At 47.9% G+C, this 20,796-nt stretch overlaps 1 protein-coding gene across 3 annotated transcripts in view; it reads right to left on the minus strand.

Annotated features, from left to right (window-relative positions):
• WDR26 (WD repeat domain 26) overlaps nt 1-20,092 on the minus strand; it is a 36,120-nt gene extending 16,028 nt beyond the window's left edge. Inside the window, exons 1-7 of one of the 3 annotated variants that reach the window (XM_042924562.1) lie at nt 19,350-20,092; nt 17,645-17,744; nt 17,439-17,543; nt 11,540-11,676; nt 8,169-8,266; nt 6,658-6,814; nt 588-726 (exon numbers count right to left, since the gene is read on the minus strand). In XM_042924562.1, coding sequence (XP_042780496.1) covers nt 588-726; nt 6,658-6,814; nt 8,169-8,266; nt 11,540-11,676; nt 17,439-17,543; nt 17,645-17,744; nt 19,350-19,744 — 1,131 coding nt within the window. In that variant the 5' untranslated portion in view covers nt 19,745-20,092. The remainder of the gene's footprint in view (nt 1-587; nt 727-6,657; nt 6,815-8,168; nt 8,267-11,539; nt 11,677-17,438; nt 17,544-17,644; nt 17,745-19,349) is intronic. The other 2 variants (XM_042924560.1, XM_042924561.1) reach the window with 2 other exon arrangements.
• Nucleotides 20,093-20,796: the final 704 nt, after the last annotated feature.

Consider the following 20,796-nt stretch of genomic DNA (forward strand, 5'->3'; position numbering starts at 1 on the left):
TTGAGTCCCGTGTCAGACTGCACTGACAGCGCAGAGCCTGCCTGGGATTCTCTCTCCCTCTCTCTCTGCCCCTCCCTCACTTGTGGTCTTTCTCTCTCAAAAATAATTAAATTAAAAAAAGAGATTTGGAAGGCAAAAGGGTAACAAGTCTTCTCCTAACTTGTGACACAGTGGATGCCGTACCAATCCGGAAATCAAATATTAGCACACAAACCAGCAGGGGGCATTGAGAGCAGTGGGTCTGGAGTGAAACTCTTCCTGGATCTGAGCCTAACTCCGCCACTTACGAGCTCTGAGAGCCTGGGCACTTAACTTCCGCCTCAGTTTCCTCACACGGAAGCAAGAGGTGTGGGCAGAGGATGAAGCCAGATCTCGCGTGCACGGACTCCGTGCCGGCACGTAACGTGCACAAACTGTTGGTATACGCGCATCATCTAGACAGCACAGCAAGAGGGAAGACACGACAAGAACGGGAGGAGAATGCTCAGAACTCATTTACGTGTGTACACTTCATTCACTAACAAGCGGTCGATTCCATCACTGATTACCTTTTTGTCATCTAAACCCCCCCGCAGTAAAGTACATACCAGATCAACGTGCCATATGATAACGGTCGTATCTTTTGATCCTGTTGCTAGTTTAGTGCCATCGTTCGAGAATTTACAGAACCACACTTCATTACAATGCTCCGTAAGGATCTGCTGAGTGTAACACGGGAACTGTCTCCTAAAACAGAGAGGTCCACAAGTAATTCTTCGTTCAAAGCAGAGTAGAATAAGAACAACGAAAAAGTGATAGAACCGCGTGGAGATCAGAAACTTTACAAACGAGATATCAATGTCCTTATAAATCTGGAGAATCAAGTTTCCATAGTACGTAGAAAAAGATTATAATGACATCAGCCAAGGCCATCTCAGGGGAAATCAGTAATCCAGAGTCTCCTTCGATGCCCAAGTTTTTCTTTTTACCCCCGTTCTCAAGATTGAAAAAAGAGTAAAAGTATGCATCCATCAGAGAATTTTTTGGTCTGATTAAGTCAACTCCTATGAATAAAAATTAACAATCAGGTGTTCAAGTTTGTGTGAGCGGGCCGGCATCGGGAAGGATGTATGCTGACAAACAGAAGGACGACAGGCATCAGAGAGTCTGGGTCACAAGCTGTCGTGTCTGGCAGGTCACTGACCTCCTCTAGGCCTCCATTCCCTCATCTATAAAATGGGATTCATCTATACTTAACAGGGTTCTGCCGAAGATGAGAAAAACATCTCAAGATCCTGGAACACAACAGATACTCACGAGTGATCGCTAATTCTAATACCCCGCTGCGGGGAGCAGGAAGTGCGGTGTCCAGGAAGGGCTGCGGCGGCTGGCCACGTATCAGGTAGCTTCCCAGAAAGTGGGCAACCCCTTTAATGCGAGTCTCAATTTTTCCAACCATAAGCTTAGAGGGAAGGGGACATGCCTCCTGAAACTCCGTATGCAAGGGTGGAGTCCAAGAACGAGGCCGTGAAGGCAGGGTGGGGAGATGGCGCCTGACGCTCTGGCGGGCACCTCAGGGGCGGCAGTGATTGTTCTAGACTAAGGGCAGAGACTTCTACAATCACCAACCTAAAGAGGAGGCAGTTACCACAAGGATGACTGTTCTAAGCACCTTTTGAACCATTTTTAAACTCTCTTGACGTTTTCCAACCTCCGCAGCAGCACCTCGGACAGCTTCCTGAGCTAACCTGGCAAGGCTCTGGACCCAGCCCACCAGTCGCGGAGCCTGGCCACTTGGGGCTCCCGGCCACGTGACATGCGGCTGGCATAGCTGAGGAACTTGAGTTTTAATTTTAGTTTCTTTACGTTTAAGTGGTCACGTATAAATTAGTGACTACTTTGGGGACACTACGGCCCTGTAACGGTCTCTGTAAGATTATAAAAAAGGTACACATTAGTGGAGAAACTTTTCTTAACTCAAGTACACCTGACATTATGATAGAAACTGTCTTTCAGGCGTGTGGCGGTGCCTCAACCATTATGTTATCACCGCAACAGGTGTGTTCTACACGGACTGTGTTACCTGTGCTGTACTGTTCATCCCTGTGACTTGACGACCTTCTAAGTCTGTCTGGAAAAATGGTTTTCCCTATTTTTTTTACCCAACGAATCTAGAATCTAAAAATATATTTTTATCAATTCACCAGCCTGATAAGTAATCTAGATTTAAAACCAAGTTAACATTCTTTATCTGCACACAATGACCATCTACCGTAGCACTTGACTATCGGCAGGCTGCTTTAAACTTTCGGGTTGTCTATAAGTTGCTTTAATATTAAACGGTTATTCTATATCTAAAACACAATCGATACCAGCTGCCATTTAGTAGGCACTTTCTAGATGCCCTGCACTGCTGCGTACTTTACATATAGTACTGCTAATTCTCAAGACCAGCTTGCAAGGCAAGTAAACATCTCCGTCTTCGTAAGGCTCAGAGGACAAATACTGAATCTCACAGACCGATAACTGAATCGGGATTTAAACCTATGGCTCACTCTCCAAGACCAGTTTTCTTTCAATTATCATTTTTTAAGTTGCATTTTTCAAGACACTGTTGGATACAATTCCAGTCAAGTGGGTACTTTCAATATCAACAGTGCTTCCCCCCACTTTATGGGTAGTAATTGAGAGTGATGTCTTTTACTCAGTGAGAAACACCTTATATTTAGGCATAAGATACACAATAATTCAAATGGGTTAGATTGATCCCATGATCAGTGAAATGACAGATCTAAAACCAGAGCAATAAAATGTTCTTGAAAAGGACCAATTCATAGTAAGAATTTAGGGCACAGATCATCCGGTCTACTACCGACAGTCATTACAGTAGTATTTAAATTGTCATTATTTTTATCGTTAAATAATTTCTGAAAAACAGCCCTCAGTTTATTAACAGCCTAATTTTAGATGTACACAAGTGAAAGCTGAGGACTTAGTTTTCAAGTAAATTTAAAATTTAAGATGGTGTTGGGGCACCTGGCTCAGTGGGTTGAGCGTACAACTTCAGCTCAGGTCATAATCTCACAGTTCGTGGGTTCGACCCCCAGATAGGGCTCTGTGCTGACAGCTCGGAGCCTGGAGCCTGCTTGGGATTCGGTGTCGCTCTCTCTCTGCCCCCACCCTGCTCACTCTGTCTCTCAAAAAAAAAATAAATGTTAAAAAAACTTAAAAAAGAAATGTAAGACGGTGTTAAAAATTGCACCTTCCCAATTAAAAGAGAATAGTATAGCATTTTAATCAAACTGAATCTTCACATTTTAAGTTTCTATAAATATTTCATAATAATCTTTTACTAAAAACTCAACACTTACAAAGTTATCTATGGAAACATCCTTCCACTGGATGCTGGTGAAAAACCCCACCAATTTAACCAAAAATATGCATTCACTGTCACAGATACAAATACACGATCTAAAGAAAACTCTTCAGTGCTGATTAAGACTTCCACAAGTTCCCGTTCACTTATTCATAATCAATTCTCTGTCCTCCAGAGAGAAGAAAGAAAAGCTGGTATTTAGATTTCAATGCTAAGATTTAATTTATGAGAATACAGTTTTCTAGTTCCAATGCTAATCTTATTTCCCCAAGGGAGTAGAGTAGGTAAAAAAGACAGCAAAATTTCATTTGAAGACCTCTAGATGAAAGGGGAATAGTAGGAATTAAATCAAATCCAGGTTTTCCTCTCCTAGTTCAGCAACAGAGGAACAGCTCACCGTAAAGACGTGTATCCCAACGTTATGCCTGACGCATCCCTCCCCGGTGCCGTTCAGACGCACCCCTAAATGTCCCTCTAGGCTGACTCCCAGTGTTCTGGCTGGGAGAATCTGGGCAGACGGGAGCCCTTCACTGAGACAGGGAAGTTAAGAGGAAGAGTAGACTCTTCAGGGACAGGAAGAGGAGAGGGAAGTCCACTTTGGACGTGCTGCATTTAAGATACTCGAGCAACACGCACAATTGTATTAAGGTCCAAGGCTTAGGAGATGAATTCTGCAGCCCTTGCCTGGACCCGGGCACCGTTAGAACCCAGAAGAGGAAGGCGGGATGACAAAAGAAACTGTCTGGAACACAGTTAATAAAGCACAGGTAACGAGCGGCAGCCAGCAGTGAAACCAAAGAGTCTGCAAAGCAGTCATTGGGTTTAAAAAACAAACTGTTCGTCACCAACATCTGCAACACTTACGGGGCTGTGCTGGCTGCAGAAATCTGAAGAGCGAAGGACACAGACAGTGTGACTGCACAGCAGGGAATTATCTTAAGCAGCAGACTCTGAGGCAGGTGTGTGTGCGTGTGGCGTGCACACTGGTAAGTAGCAGAAGCACAGAGTCAAAGTTTTATTTTGATTTTAAAAGACTACAGGGGAGACCTTCCAATCGACGGTGAGTTCTGAAAAGCATGGACTTTCACTCCCACGTAAAACTTCAGGAGTGCTTTCTACGCAGGTTCTAAGAGCCTGATCCCTGATCTGAGGGCAAGACAAAGTCAGACTAAACATTTTCCATCATTTACTTTCACAGGTCCTACTACAGACATTAAGAAAAACGCAGGTCCCGTGCTCATAGATTTGAGTTTCCGCACAGGAAGGCAAGCCCTTCACCCACCGACACCTCTTAAACCATAAAGGCCACTGCAAATAGCATTCTGCCAGCAACAAATTCATGCAATATTCAGCAATAAATTAAATCTTAGAAAGGCCTGGCTTCACAACTGCCTTAGTTTTAACACTGGTCTCACATTCCCCACAGGAGCTGCGAAGGATGAAACCATGTCGCTTTTTAACTATAATCTCCTACCTCTTTTCAATTGAAAGATTTAGAAATTCGAAGTTAAAGAACAACATTAAACAGGAAAACAGGAAAAAAGAAAAGGACTCTAACCCATCGCTTTCAGCAAGTTTAAGACACACACCAAGTCATTATCCGCTAGGTGAAGGCCAACCGTCAGCCTCCTGTTTCCACTGCATCTGGGGAGGGGAGGCAACACCGAGCCACACACAGAGCGTTCTGTGCATGCCTGGACCACGCGCGCCAACGTTCGGGTTCCTGGACCCAAAGCCCGTCGCCATCCGCACCCTGGCCCCACCTGCCCGCACCGGGGCTTCTGCAGGGGCCTTTGGCAAAACAAACTGGGCACGCACAGCACAGCTGTTCGTGTTTGGTTCACCAGACCCAGACCGTCTCCCTCCTGAAGCCTGAAATATTTCCAGATTCGTTCTTTAGCACCTTATTTACTGAGAGAGAGAAAGAGAGAGAGAATACACGTGTGCGAGTGGGGGAGGGGCAGAGAGGGAGAGAGAGTCCCAAGCAGGATCTGCATGGTCAGCAACAGAGCCCAATGCGGGGCTTAAACCCACGAACCGGGAGATCATGACCTGAGCCGAGATCAGGAGGTGGATGCCTTACACAACTGAGCCCCCAGACGCCCCTGTTCTTCAGTGTCTTAAAAATTAGAGCTTAGCTTTAAAAAAAAAAAAAAAAAAAAAAAAAAAAAAAAAGTTTTTTTTTTTTTTAACATTCATTTATTATTGAGAGACAGAGAGAGACAGAGCATGAGCATGGGAAGGGCAGAGAGAGGGGGAGACACAGAATCTGAAGCAGGCTCCAGGCTCTGAGCTGTCAGCACAGAGCCCGATGCAGGGCTCAAACTCACAAACCGCGAGATCATGACCTGAGCCGAAGTCGGACGCTTAACCGACCTAGCCACCCACGCGCCCCGAGCTCTGCTTTAACTTGGAGATCATCATTAAAATAGTAGGGACATGGGGCGCCTGGGTGGCGCAGTCGGTTAAGCGTCCGACTTCAGCCAGGTCACGATCTCGCGGTCCGTGAGTTCGAGCCCCGCGTCAGGCTCTGGGCTGATGGCTCGGAGCCTGGAGCCTGTTTCCGATTCTGTGTCTCCCTCTCTCTCTGCCCCTCCCCCGTTCATGCTCTGTCTCTCTCTGTCCCAAAAATAAATAAAAAAAAACGTTGAAAAAAAAAAAAATTAAAAAAAAAAAAAAAAAAATAGTAGGGACAGTTTCAGTCAAAATACTCCTAATATCAAAAGTGGAGGCTCAATCCCTACAGGTTAAATTACGTATTTGGACAGGTACAGCAACAAACCCAAACCAGAAAGTTAACACCTGTTACTCCAACCATGTTTAGTTCAGGGGCCAGGTTCTACTAAAAAGCAGACCTACCGTTAGGAACAAAGTATTTCCATGATCTTTATGGGCAGGAAATAATTGGGGCCACTGTTAAAACAGCGACAGCGTCCAGAAAGAGAGTCCTGGCCTCCAAGGATGGCCAACACTTGGGTCAGTGGCCTCCCCACCCGACAACACTCACAAGCCCTCACCGGGAGGGCCGGACACCGAAGATCAGCGACCCGCCCACAGACAAGAGGAGGAAAGCACGCTCTCCAGCTGAGGGTCACTACATAAACACCTGCACGTCTCTCCGGAAACATCAGCTTCGGTAATCCCAGCTCCACTCGTGAACGTGAACGCGGTACCAGAGACAAACGGTTTCACCGCGACAGGACAAAACTCCAAAAGAGAAAACATTTTCACAAAGTCCGTACTGAGTCTGTAAGACGTTCGCCTACTTCAGAACGTAAGAGCATAAGAAGTTGTTCTCTTACCTACTACAAACGTGGTCTATGAGCAGAGACACAGAATCTAGGTTATTATCGAGTTTGGTGTTGTGATACAGGCACCGATCCCTTTGTAGCTCCACCGCCTGCCGCAGGAGAGTCTGTAAACGCCGAGGGGGAAGCATCACCGATGGCGGCAAGTAGGCTTCGGGAGAAGATAGTTTTAAAACAAGAAACGAAAGTAAATGTTAAAACACCAAGACAGTATAACCTTTTACTGAAGACACTTGCTCGCTCTCTGCTGCACTGGCCCTGACCCGATAATTCAGGCCCCCTGAACGGAGCAGTGGCGGGCAGTGCGACAGAACGTGGGCTTCATCAGGATTTGTCAGCAGCTACGGGGGCGCCGCCGCAAAACGGGACAGACGGGAAGGCTTTAACTTGTATTTTTTTTTAAACAATTTTTAAAAACTTTATTCATTTATTAAGTTAGGCTCCACGCCCAAAGGAGGGCTCAAACCCGTGATCCCGAGGTCGAGGTCACATGCTCCCTGACTGAGCCAGGTGCCCCAGGAGGGCTTTCACTTGCATGTGAATTTCCAAAACTAAACAAAAGCAAAAGCAAAACAACAACAAAAAACAAACCCACCACCAACAACCCCCCTCCCCCTAAAAGGCAGTGATGGAAAGAAAATGTACAGACGACCACGCGCCCGAGGGAACTAAGCATCACTGCACGTGCAGGGAAATCTAGAAATCTAGAGACGGAGGGGGACTGGTGTTTTGATGCAGACACCAATCTATTCCAATCCTTCCGTGCCTCACCCCTCCCGGACCACACGGTTTCCCGATTCCTAGGATGTTTACTCCTGCACCTCAACGTGCAACACACAGAGTAAAGTGATTTAAAATCCAAGAGGGCAAAAAGATCGTTTATGTATAAAACTGTGGCAAAAATAAAACCCTTCTGCTAATTTGGAAGTTACCTATAACATTGAGGAAAACAATTAAATATGGCCCTTCCTATTGAAATCAACAAAATATTTAAAACACTTGTAGTTTGGTGGCTCCTGGCTGGCTTAGTCGGTGGAGCGCGTGACCCCTGATCTTGGGGTCGTGAGTTCAAGCCCTACGTTGGGTGTAGAACTTACTTAAAAAAAAAAAAAAAAAAAAAAAAAGTACAATAAAGTCTTTAAAAAGGAAAAACAGTTATTTAAAGGTCTGGTTTATGTCCTTTTTCTCGAACCACAGCACTTCCCCCACAAAGAAAATCTCAACGGGAACGTGACTGCGCAACACAGGTGCGAGGAGAGCTGCTCTGGGACCCGCACCCCACACCCCCCACGGCTCCTGAGGATGTGAGCTACCTCCCAGACTCCAGGGCCCCGTCTGGAAACCTCTGGTTTAAAGGGCTTCGTGATGGATTTTCCCTTCTTGCCTACATTACCGCTCACTGCTCACTAAGAGTATGTCTAGACACAAGGCTACCTAATCAATTCTCAGTATCTATTTCTAACATAAGCGAAAACACAGAAACCAAAAATGAAGACTCTTCTTACTCTGAAGTTTGTCCAACAGTTTGGATCGGGAAGCCGTTCCTTTGCCCTCCCATTCTGCTTTTGCCCGGAGGTCTTCCGCATGGCTGCACATCAGATAGCTAAAAATGCGACAGAGGGAAAGCAGTGAGTACCAAACCCTTTGCTTCGGATTAAACATAATTGGAAAATATTGATTATATTTTCACTAAGAAAAACTCATCAAGAAGAAATCTCTACAGTGGACCCAATTCACTAATACAACTCGGCACCTGGACAGAATTACTACAACGTAATACAGTGTGACAGCGGCATGCGCGGTAACTGTTACGATGGTGTCATCCACTAGCAGATTATTACAATCCACCAGGGCACACGTGCAGCTCTCCCTGTGCGCCCGGCTCTGCTCCAGGCGCTCCACGCACTACTTGACTTAACGCCCGCCGCGATCCCGCCGCAGTCCGCACGAAGCAAGCGCTAGCGTTCTCTTTGTACAGACGAAGCACGGAAGGCACAGAAAAGCTTCAGGAACTGGCTTAGGTAAGAGGCAAAAACGAAGGGGCTATGAACCCAGGCATTTTTAGCCGCAAATGCTGCTCTTAAATACTACGCTAACTCAGCTGCTCCTCAGTTGTAAAACAAAACTCCGAAAAACCCCTTCAATTTACACGATGTTAATTAAACAACACCACACTTTCAAGAGCTGATCACAGACGTCACTCAAGAAACGGAACGACTGGATAATCACCCCTGTGTCATCCCGTGAAAGGTATCGTGAGCCCCCAAAGCAGGAAACCTGGGAACCGTTTCCCGGCTCACTATGTGTGCCAAAGGAGGTGTGAACGCTCAAGTCACGGATTCTGGAGAACACAGGAGGGCCCCGCGGAAGTGGGACCCTGACCTGCCTCTGGCTCCTCTCACGAGAACGGGCTTTGAAAGTCAGGGAAGCGAAGGCACGGTTCGGACACGGTGACCAGACCTAGCAAGGGACCCTCCTCCTGCTTTTACTCTGGGACGATGCTCTCAGACCTGTTCCTCTCACTTGGAAAACGGGCACTAAATAAGGAAGTCAGGATTAAATAAGAGGGAGTACTTGAAGTACTCAGTCCACTACTTGGTATGGAGGTAGAGCTTCCTAAATGATGAGAGAAACACCCGACACCTCCCAGTTAACAGGAGTGCCGCCCCCTCTCCTTCTGAACTGTACTTAGCAGCCAGTAACGTAGGCCCTTCTTCCTCAGGAGCAGACCTACTCGCTCTCTTGCCATTTAGCATACAGTGTCTTAGCTACTTTAATAGCATGAGTAGTTTGACTCAAAATACCCTATAAAAAAAAGCCAGATATCATAAAAATTTTGGTTTCTAAAATAAATTTTTGGGAGTAAAATTTATCATCGATAATTTTATGGAAAAATTGTTTACTTTGCTGGGAGCCTCAGTCGGTTAAGTGTCCGACTTGATTTCGACTCAGGTCATGATCTGACAGTTCCTGAGTTCGAGCCTTGCATCGGGCTCTGTGCTGACAGTGTGGAGCCCCCTCGGGAGTCTCTCTCTGCCCCTCCCCGACTTGCTCTCTAAAATAAAAAAATTAAAAGAAAATACACATTATACTTTAAGATTTCAAATGAACCTGGCTATGGGAAACCACAGAGTGTAACTGAAAGGAAGGAGAGGGTGAGAGGAAGAAACCATGGGTCTGAACGCCAAGTCCACACCTGGCCATCTCTGGGCCATTTCCTTATGTGGAACACTCAAGGGACACACTGGGTTAAGATCATTCTGGAATAAAGGCTATGTGATAAAGTTACGTGTTCTGTGACCAGACAAGACAAACCTCGTCATGGGAATGTTCTTTAGCTGACACAGAAACCAGACCCCCTATCGGAGAGGTAAACAGAAGGAAGGAAGCGGTCAGCTACTGTAGGACATCCAGCAGCAGCACCATTTCAAGAGGCAGCGGGTGTGGACCGGTGACTCTAGAATCAGTCAAGCCAGACTCTGGGGCTCGGCTCTTGGTGGTGTGTTAGCTGTATCCTGGACCGGCTACGTCGCTTCTCTGACGTTGTTTCCTTTCCCTCAAAAACCCTAAAATGAACCCTATACCTCTCTGGGTCCATCGTTTTACCCACCATTTTGTATCTGGAACCTCATCATGTGTCAATGCTGTCCTGGATGCTGGGGCCCTGTCCTATAATAAAAACTGCTATGAAGAAAAACATGAAGCACAGTGATGTGACAGAGAACACCTGGTGGGTGGTTTTAGGAGAGGATATTTGGGCTGGGACCCTAGCAACTAGTAGCTCCTCCGAAAAGATCAGGGGAAGAGCATCTAAGATAAAGGGAACAGGCAGTGTAAGTGGCCTGGCAAGTTAAGGAACAGAAAAAACATTCGTGTCACTGGAGCGAATGGATCGAGGAAAAGACGGCAGGGAAGGATCAGCAAGCGTGTGGGCTTAAGCAGAGATTCTGCATTTTAAGAAAGGGAGAGAAATGACTTAATGTACGGTTTTACTTCTGTATCTAGCCAGCTGCTGTGTGAACCGTGTGCCATTAGAGGAGCAAGAACACATACGGTGGGACTCATGAGGAGGGTACGGGAACATTCTAGGAGAGCTGGTGTGGACTAACTAGGGTAGAAATGGTGGAGACGGAGAGAACTGGACAGATCTGGTATGTTCTAGAGTTAGGCCGACACACAGCGGAGTGAAAGGGTTAAACAGCTGCAAGGATGAACCTTGGGCTTTGTTTGGACGAGTGGGTAGAAGGTCTTACCGTTTACAGAGGCAAGAAGGTGAGAGCGGGGGTGGGGGGGAGGGGGCAAGCGGATTGGAGAACTCTGCTGTGGCATTCGCCCGACACACCCTGGAGACACCCCGAAGACGTCAGGCAGGCCAGAGACACGCGCGGGGAAGCGGGAGCCTCGTGCCCAGAAGGCACCTGAAGGTGCGGCCCGGAGCGTGCGCGCGAACAGAAGGGGGGCCAGATCCAAGCCCCACGGCCCCCCGACACGTACACGACTGACGCGAGGCTCAAGTGGGGCGCTTGGCGAGGGCCTGGGACGCGACGGGTACACGGTAACAGAAACGTCTGATGCCTCGCGCCGGAAGCCTCGCTGCCTACTGTCTTCACAGACAGTCGCGCCACGGGGCTTTCCTGCGAGACCACGAAATGGCGACACGCGCTGCTTCTTTCACCCCCTTGCGTGGCTGATCCCAGAGCCTCCCGTGAGGACGACAAGAGCCTGGACACGTGAGTGAGTTTATCCAGACGAACACGGTCCAAGAGTTCGGCCATCTCCAGAGGCGGGCACGCCGTTAAGAAGGGGGACTCGGGAGCGGCCCCCCGCTAGCCCTAGCGGCCCCTTCACCGGCCTGGCTCAGGCCGGGCCTCCTTACCCGCTGAGAACGTGGATGCGCTCCGTGTTGTATTTCAGTGGCGTCAACTCGCAGCGCAGAACTTGAAGTGCCTCCAGGACCTTGCCGTCCTCCAGGTACTCCAGGTACTTCTGCTGCAGCAGCAAAAACTTCATCCTCTGACATGACAGAAAGCAGCAGTCAGGGGAAAAAAGTTGACGGAAGTTTCAGAAAACGTTTGTGCCTAAACAGAACAGTAGAAACCATTCTACTATGCCCTCTGAGAATAACTTTTCATAAAGCTTTACGATGACTCAAACATTTCGGGTTAACAGAGTCACAGCAGGTGAAATGTGACTGCGCGATTCCATGTCTTAACAAAACTCTGCTTTCAACGCACGATCGCAGATTAGGTGAGGCCATTAGTGACCATCGCATCAACACGGGGAAACACGAACTCTGCCCTTAAAACATTCACCTAGAGTTTTATTTCTTTTGTGAAAACTCAGAACTATTCCAAGTATTCTAAATTTGTTTTGAACACCTGACTTTTATAATTGCATTAGGGGGTTTTATGCAACAAGTTTGGAAAAGACAGAAAAACTGGTTCTCAGAGGAAATCATTTAAAAACTACAATGCAGGGGCGCCCGGGTGGCTCAGTCGGTTAAGCACACGACTCTTGCTTTCAGCTCAGGTCATGAGCTCGCAGTTCGTGAGTTCGAACCCCGAGTTGGGCTCTGCACTGACACTGCGGAGCCTGCTTAGGATTCCTTCTCCGTCTCTTTCTGCCCCTCACGTGTTCTCTTTCTCTCAAATAAACTTAAAAAAAAAAAAAAAAAAAAAAAAAGCTAACCTGAAAAGTCTACAGAAGGATTCCAGTTTTGTATTTGGGGACTGTAACAACCAGAGCTCTTGAAGCCCTGAACTGGGAGGCAGACAATTATCAGCTCTTTGCCCCCAAAATGACAAACCGCTTCCAGCTTACTATGAAGCACTTTCACATTTAGTTTTTTCTGGAATGAGTTTGGTTCTAATTCTTTTTAATGTCCCTTTACTCTATTATTAGCTGGAAAAGAGATACTTATGAGCAGCCAGGTGAGAATCTTCTACAGTCGAAGACCCCTGCTTACAGGGGCTCTCTTGTCACCTCTACCTGTGGCGCCTGAGCATGCCACAGGTGCAGAAAACGTCAGTCATATTCGAGACCCCAAGGGACTCGGTGGCAAAGATTTTAAATCTACTTAAAAGAAAAAACCAAACGATAGTTTCTTCTTCTTCAGTAAGAGGCTTACTGTGAAAACATTATTTATATATTGCTATCCAAAAATGGTGTAGTGAAATTATTTCTTCACAGAGTTAAGGGTACCATGAGCCTCCCTACATTAAAAAAAAATTTTTTTTAACGTTTATTTATTTTTTTGAGACACAAAGCAGGGGAGGGGCAGAAAGACAGGGAGACGCAGAATCCAAGCAGGCTCCAGGCTCCAAGCTGTCAGCACAGAGCCTGACACAGGGCTCCAACCCACGAACCGTGAGATCGTGACCTGAGCCCAAGTCGGACGCTTAACCGACTGACCCATAGGCGCCCCTACACGGTTTTCTATTAGGCAGTATTCAGAAAAAAGGCATACGTACACACTTAGAAAAATGGTTTCTAGCGAAAGTAAACGAAACAAACCCTGTCATTTAGTCAGGCCTACATTTAGACACATCGTTTATAAGACATACTGCATATATTTGGTGATCATCTAAAACTTCAACCTGTAACTGAAGAACGATGAAAAAAATTTCAAACTGTAACATGAGCTCCTACGACTCTAGAATTTACCCTTACCCAATTTTACACTTAAAAGTCAGACTGGCTAGTGAATGCTTCAGAGACAGACCAGTACCAAGATGCCCTGCAAAGCGTGTTGTTCATGGAGCCAAAAGCTAACCTCTGTGTGTCAAATAAAAAAATACTTTGAAGTCCATCAGGTGACAAAAACCAAAAGAACAACTTAAAAGACTTTTATATTTGAAGTTATCCTGGATATTCTCACCATTTTATCTTCTGGAAAGAAAAAAAAAAAAAAAAACCTCTATGAAATGTAGATTTCCATTTATCGATCTGCTGTTACAAGTTTCATTTCACGTAGTGTTTCTAATTAAACTTGAGAATCCTGTTTAGCTGCAAAATTTTTCATTTAAATGCCACATGGAACTGGCCAATAGTATGTGTACTTGATTTCTTCAATAAATTTTCTCAGCAATTGGAAATCTGGAGAAAATTACTTTTTAGCACTCAGAGCGAATCTTTATTTTTTGGGTATCCATCATTAGGTTCCAGGCACACCCCTGCTCGGTGTAGGTAGGGACAGTGCCCCAAGTGGGGTTTCCCCTTTATCTTGCCACCAAGAGCCTGTGATACGATGTTACTCTCTTCCTAAGGGGCAGAGGCAGCACAGGACACAGGCAGAGGACGTGGTCGGAGAAGCCGGTGTGAACACGCATTCCCTGTACATACGGGGCACGCCAGACAGGCAGTGCACAGACTACCCGAGGAGGCCTTCTATCCGGATTGAGACAAAGAATACCCTCGAAGGGGCACCAAACCCTGGTGGCGGGCGTGGTGAGTGACACACCGCTGGCCAAGCACAGCGAGCGATTTGGTGGGAAGAGAAAATATTTATTCTCCTAAAAATCAGTTTGATTTGTATTTGACATGTATGAGAAGGATGAAGAGTACAACTGCAATTTACTTCCCAAAACTATAAACACAAGTTCAAGAAAATTAACATCGTTCACCAATGATGTTAATTATTTACCAGAAAAGTTTAAAAAAATTCGGCAAAACTAAAGTTTGCTGAGCTGGAGACAGCGTTATTAACTTTTTTTTGCTTTAAGAGCACAAGCTTCTCAAATGAAGAAAGAAAGAGACTGAGAAAACAGGCTCCCCTTTCTGTCTTCTCCCAGCTCCTGGGGGGACCTCTGTGAGAGATTATTTCTGTCCTCTGATCATCTCTCAGAGCCCTTCCGCCCAGGGAGTCTCTGTCCCTTCCACCATCTAACGAAAGAAATGGATAAGGGACAGCTCCACGTGGTAAACCCTGTCTCCCCCCCGCCCCCCTCGGCCCACCCAGTATCGGGGCTGCTTCACTCTTTCCTCCCACCATTCAACGGGAAGGAAAACCCTGAAGTTGCACAGGAAGTCTGGTTATCCCGGGCAGCCTCCTAGCTAACTCAGGAGTGCTTCTCACTAACTCTGGAATAAGGTTATAACCAAGTCGTAGCAATTAAACCATGACTCAGAGGAAAGGGGAAATGAATTCTATTTAAACCATGGCTTTCAAAACCCCTCCCTATTTAACTTTAAAATACACTAGTTAATCTCTGTCCCTCCAATTAGCATTTGAACACTTTTCTTAAGCACATTTCTATACAATAAAAAATACATAAAACTTTTAGACCGAGTTTCCTATTCTACTGGCCTCTACTACCAACCCAAACTCCCCAAACGTATCAAACCATATTTGAACCCAAAATGAAAAATGTTGATTCATGAGCTCACTTTCCAGAAAGTCCAGAGCAAATTCTGCTATTTCTGGTATCATCTGACTGGAAAGCATTCAGAAATATGGTATTGGGGGGGGCAGGCGGGCAGGGAGTAGATTGGGTGAATAAAAGTATTTGAGCTTAAAAAATAAAATACAGGGGCGCCTGGGTGGCTCAGCTGGGTTAAGCGCCGGACTCTTGATTTCGGCTCAGGTCACGATTCTCATGGTTTTGTGGGTTTGAGCCCCAAGTCGGGCTCTGCACGGAGCCTGCTTGGGATTCTCTCTCCCCCTCTCTTTCTGCCCCTCCCACATGCTCTTACTCTCTCTCTCGCAAAATAAATAAATTTGAAAGAAAAGTTTCAAAAGTAAAATACAATTTTAGCCTAGACTAAGTCATCAAACGTGTCTGGGCATACGGTAAGAATAATGACACTAAAAGAAAGCTCCATGTCGTGTTCCATGGCATTATTACAACTACGCTTGGATTAGACGATCTTTCTGGAGATCGAGTGGGGAGAGGAGCAAATCTGAACACAGACTCGAAGGGTGGTAAAATGCTGAACTGGATCTTAAACCTGGAACCTTTCTCTTCGTATAAATACCTAAAAAGTTTGATGGCGTGAGGCTCAGCCAGAGATCTAAGCTTCATGTTTTATTAGATCCCAGAACGTTCTACAGACTGAACAGGCTGTAAAAAGAAAGGATTCCTCCTCATTATCTACAACTACCTTTCCTGAGTTTGCATGTTGCTTCTAATGAAGATTTCAAATGAGACAGTCATACCCTAAATCCAAGACACAAGCCCCACATTTCTATAAGAAAAAAATAGGAAGTGAGCCTATAAAAATTTCACTACTAAATTACAAATGGAATTTGAAGCAAAGCTTACAAAAGGCAAACAATCTCCCCAAAACTCACACACTTATATTTCTTGTCTTTATTTCAGGGTTATCTTCCATTCTGCCAGAGCTAATCACTTATGAGAAACTGCTCCATTAAAATATACTTGGTTGTTTTTTTTTTTTTTTTTTTTTTTTGATAAAACCCAAACATAATGACTGGGGAAAACTTATAACTGCTGGAAAATTTATAACCCTCTTAAATATAGATGCTTAACTTCTGTTTTCATTTTTAATATTTGACAGGGAACTGATTATTCCATGAGTTATTTTATTATCATCTGATTCAAAAGTAAAAATTTTAATATTTAAGTATTTACTGAAAGCAAAAACACGTATACTAGATCATCAATTTAAACTAATCCACATTTGTTCATACTTTGTACCTTTAATTCGCCTTAAGTCTATTCCCTAGGATTATATATTATTGTATAAAATCATATCATGAACTTGAAAACTCTTTTGTAATTAAGATTCACACACACACGCCAAAAACAAAAATAAGAGACCCTGTTAGGTTTACAGACAAAAGCAGAAAGATTAATGTTTGGCCTAATTAAAAAAAAAACAACAACCAAAAAACAACAACCAAAAGGTAACAGTAGTCACTTACTAATATTTAACAAACAGCTGGTTTCCCTACTTCACTTCCTATTGGTGCTCCTTCCCTCCCCCACCAGACAGGAAACTGCTTTTGACAACAAATGAATCAGCTAGAAGTTAAAAGGCCAGGAGCCTGCAGCTGATTCTCCATGGTTTCCAATCACAGCCACTCAGAACATCTTATCCCCTCCTCTCCCTCACCGACATCTACAGAAGAATTAAGGTCCTCTCAGCATAAAAGATTCCTGAAGACTGAGCAGAGAGGCTAACCAGTTTAACTACTAAGGTGACCTCGTCAGGGAAAGAAGGCCTGTGAGCCGAGCTCCGTGGTCAGATCTGCTCACAAACCCCCTACCAGACCGATATACATACACTGACCAACTCAGACACTGTCAGTTCACACGACTGCAAGAATGGAAAATGGTGAGCACACCGAAGGAGCTGGCTTGAATGGACTGTTATTCCCAAAGATTAAAGAAAAAAAAGGACAATGTACCAGCTACTTAGGATAGATCTCCTTTGCATCCTTAGGATACATCTCCTTTGCTGGTACGTTCGGTACAGATAATAGAAAAGTAGAACTTATGTTTGATTCCACATAAAACTGTTCTTAATGGCACCGAGAGCACAAACACCTCTCGATCGATTCTGTAGAAGCTTAATTTATAAACTAGGTTCAAACGACACATTTATTAAACATGACTTTAAAGACATTAAACACGATTTTCAAGACATAAAACTCAAAACTTTAAATCATTAACACTCATCGCAGTTTACAAACTTAACTATGCAAAATTTAACAATTTTTAGGCTTTATCTTTTATAGGTAGCAGAAGCCTACAATTATCAATAACCTACTAAAATAAGCATGAATGTGAAACTAAGAACAAAAGTGTATTTACCACAATTATTCCCAACAACGTTTGAGAGATTTCAAGTGCGCCTCTTACCACAATAGCATGAGGAGAATGCACTAAGGGCTTTAGTTCATTCAGGTCATTTTCTGCCTGCAAAAATTGGTATAAAAGAAAAACAGAGATGTCACCGGATGAACATTCAAATATATAATTTTAGCAGCAGTCACACAGCTCTATATGCCCTACTTTACCTTATCCCAGTCTCCTTCCATGACATGATTTCGGAATTTGGTGGCAGAAGGATGTTCTAAACGACATCCTGACTCTTGCATGAGGAGATCAACAGTCTGGCTGCAGGAGAGATACAGTGTAAACAGACCTGGCCAACTTTAGGGTTTACCCTTCTAAATACACTAACGTCCATAACAACAGTTGCGGAAGTTTTCAAGCTAAGTTCATGATGAAGAGAAAGAAAGAAAGAAAGAGCTTTTCAATGTGCTTGGCTCACCAAACTTGCATTTTTAAACTGCCACCTTCCTGTGCTTATGTCAAGTTAAAGGCCTTCTTGAAACCAGAATTAGAGTTAAGTTCTTCCGATTTTTACCACGTAATTCCTCAGCAGTTTAGCAAAGTATGAAATCTCCAAAGACGTGCCGTAACAGACGGGTCAAATAAACGAAGACCCAGGAGGGGCAGACTAACCACCTTACAACGAACGTTTCAGGAGACAGAAACTGTCAGCTCCAGATAAGGTGATCGGGACGACCTGGGTTAGGGAAGGAAGGGCCTTACATCCAGATATTACGTTCGCACGGAAATTCTACTAGGTCGCTCTTTAAAATTAAAATAAATCCAGCATCAAAAATCACTCTCTTTCTCGCTCTACTAAAAATAGCAAATTTACTATGGTGTAGGTTCCAAACAGTCACGAGTTATTTCCTCCTGCTGCTGTCAGCTTGCTTCTGGTCTCAGTAATATGCTCTGTTCACATTTACAAAATCTGTTTTCATACTAATCCTTTTCCTCAGGGAACAAAGTGAAATCTTTCGAAGACGTGTTTGTCTTTGTGAGCTGAAAAGACTGATCAAATGTAGTTTCTTTCATCAGATAGTTCGATACCTGAGACTCTCTCCTTTACATGTTTGTGTTTATGATTCGATGCTTTCTTGCTCAGCTCCGTGCGTTTTGCCAGAGAATCAGAACACTGAAGTCACTTCTAGAAAGTGTCCCCCCACCCCCCAACAAATCTATGAATCCAGAACCACAGCTGGGCTGGCCCAGAGCTCACTGGGGCCCCTGCTTCCAAGCGGAACTGGCCGGCCGTCCGGGGCACCCCCACCCACCCCACCTTCCACCCGGGCAGGGTTTCTTTGTGCACACGGCCCGGTGGGTTGTGGCCCAGGTCGCTGTCCACCTTCACCCAGCTTTAGGCACTGCAAGGCCACCCGCATCGAATCTGCACATCAGCTGTCCCTTTTTCACAGGCAATGGCTTTCTGGGCCCGAAACCGGGGCCTGGGGCAGTTGGTGGCAGGCCTCCTGCTCGTACACAAGGGCCTTCAAATGACAACAGGGTTCCACTCGTCCACTCCCACCAGGCTTCCTGCGCGGCCTCCCTCCCAAGCGTCCCGGCCCCTCCGCTCCCACGAACATTTGTAGGGGACTGTCCTCCCGGGCTGGTGCTCTGCCCGGGGGTGTCCGTCAGGGCGGGGGGGGGGGGCCGGGGGGCTGTCCCACAAAGACGCCTCTCACATACACTCGAAAAACAAACCCTCCGAGGTCCATTATTTCCGTCCGCCCCTCCCCCCGCACCCGGACACACTCCGCATCTGTCTGGACCGACAGACGAGTCCCCGGCCCCCCTCCCGTTCGCGCAGCCCCCCTGCCCTTCCCTCTCCCCACCCCCCCCCACCCCCCACTGGCCCGTCCGCACCGGCCGCCCGGAGAGGACACTTACTTGAGCCCCAGGCCGTTCAGGTGCTGTCCTATTAGCCGAATGACATCCTCGTCCGACTGCGAGAGCCGCTTCTTCTTCTTGAGGCTGCTGCCCAGCTCCGGGGTGGCCGAGGACGCGGCGGCGGCCGAGGCGGCGGCGGTGGCGGCGGCCGCCCCGCCGGGGACCCCGTTATTGACGTTGAGGCTGTTGCTATTGTTGCTGGCGGCGGAGGGGGCGGAAGGCAGCAGCCCGTTGGCGTGGGCCAGGTCCCCCGCGGACGACGACGACGACGGGGACGACTCCCCGTTCTGGGCCGACAGGCAGGCCAGCTCCTGGGTCTGTCCCTGGCCCCCGCCGCCCCCTCCGCCGCCGCCGCCGCCGCCGCCTCCTCCTCCTCCTGCCCCGTTGGCCTGCATGATGCCGCCGCTGACCAGGCTGTGGCCGCTACTTCGGTGGGGGGCGGCGGCGGGGGCCGCGGCCGGGGGCAGGCCCACCACCACCACCACGGAGGAGGAGGAGGAGGACGACGACGACGAGGACGAGGACGAGGACGACGAGGACGGAGGGGAGAGGCCTGCTCTGCCTGCCGAAGCCCCGGGCTCTCCTGCTCCCTCCGCCGCCGAGGCTCGGGGTTTCTTCCGCGGGGGCGGGGAGGCTCCGCCGGCGTCCGAGTCGGAGGAGGAGGAAGCGGAGGCCAGAGTTTCCTCGCCGAGAGAGGCCGTGGTGGGAAGCCGGCGGGGCGAGGCGGGGGCCGGGGGAGGGTCGGGGCGAGGGGGCCGGGGGCGGGGAGGGGGGGGGGGTCGGGGCCGGGGCGGGAGGAGGGGCGGGAGGAGGGAGAGGAGGAGGAGGAGGGGGAGCAGGAGGGTCCGGGCCTTCCCCCCCTCCCCCCCGGCGGCTCGGAGCGCGGCGGGGGCGCGCCGGGGGTCGGCGGGCGGCGGCGGGGGGCGCGGGGCCCGCCGCGGGGCTGAGCCCCGGCGCTGGCGGGCGGCGGCGGCGGGCGGCGGCGGAGGCAGCGGCCGCCTCGGCGCTCGGTGGCTGCGCTCCGCTCCCTGGTGTGTTGATTCTTCCCCCAGCTGCTGCCTAATGGAGTCCAGGCGCTCGCGTCACAGGAAATGCCTATACTGCCCTCCTCACTCACTTCCGGTGGCAGGTATGGAGCCTATGGGGGGCCTGTCAGGCGGCACGTGCGCGGGGTGGCGGGGCGGGCGGACCGCGGACGCGACCCCGACCCCGGCCCCGCCGCCCCCGACCCGGCCCCGGGCCCCGCGCGGACGCGACCCCGACACCGGTCTCGCCGTCCCCGACCCCGGCCCCGCGCGGACGCGGCCCCGACCCCGCGCGGACGCGGCCTCGACCCGGACCTCGGCCCCGCTGCCCCCAACCCCGGCCCCGCGCGGACGCGGCCTCGATCCCGGCCCCGACACCCCCGACCCCGGCCCTGCCCGGACGTGACCCCGACCCCGGCTCC

The sequence above is a fragment of the Panthera leo genome, chromosome F3 (assembly GCF_018350215.1).
Source record: "Panthera leo isolate Ple1 chromosome F3, P.leo_Ple1_pat1.1, whole genome shotgun sequence".
Taxonomy (NCBI): Eukaryota; Metazoa; Chordata; class Mammalia; order Carnivora; family Felidae; genus Panthera; species Panthera leo.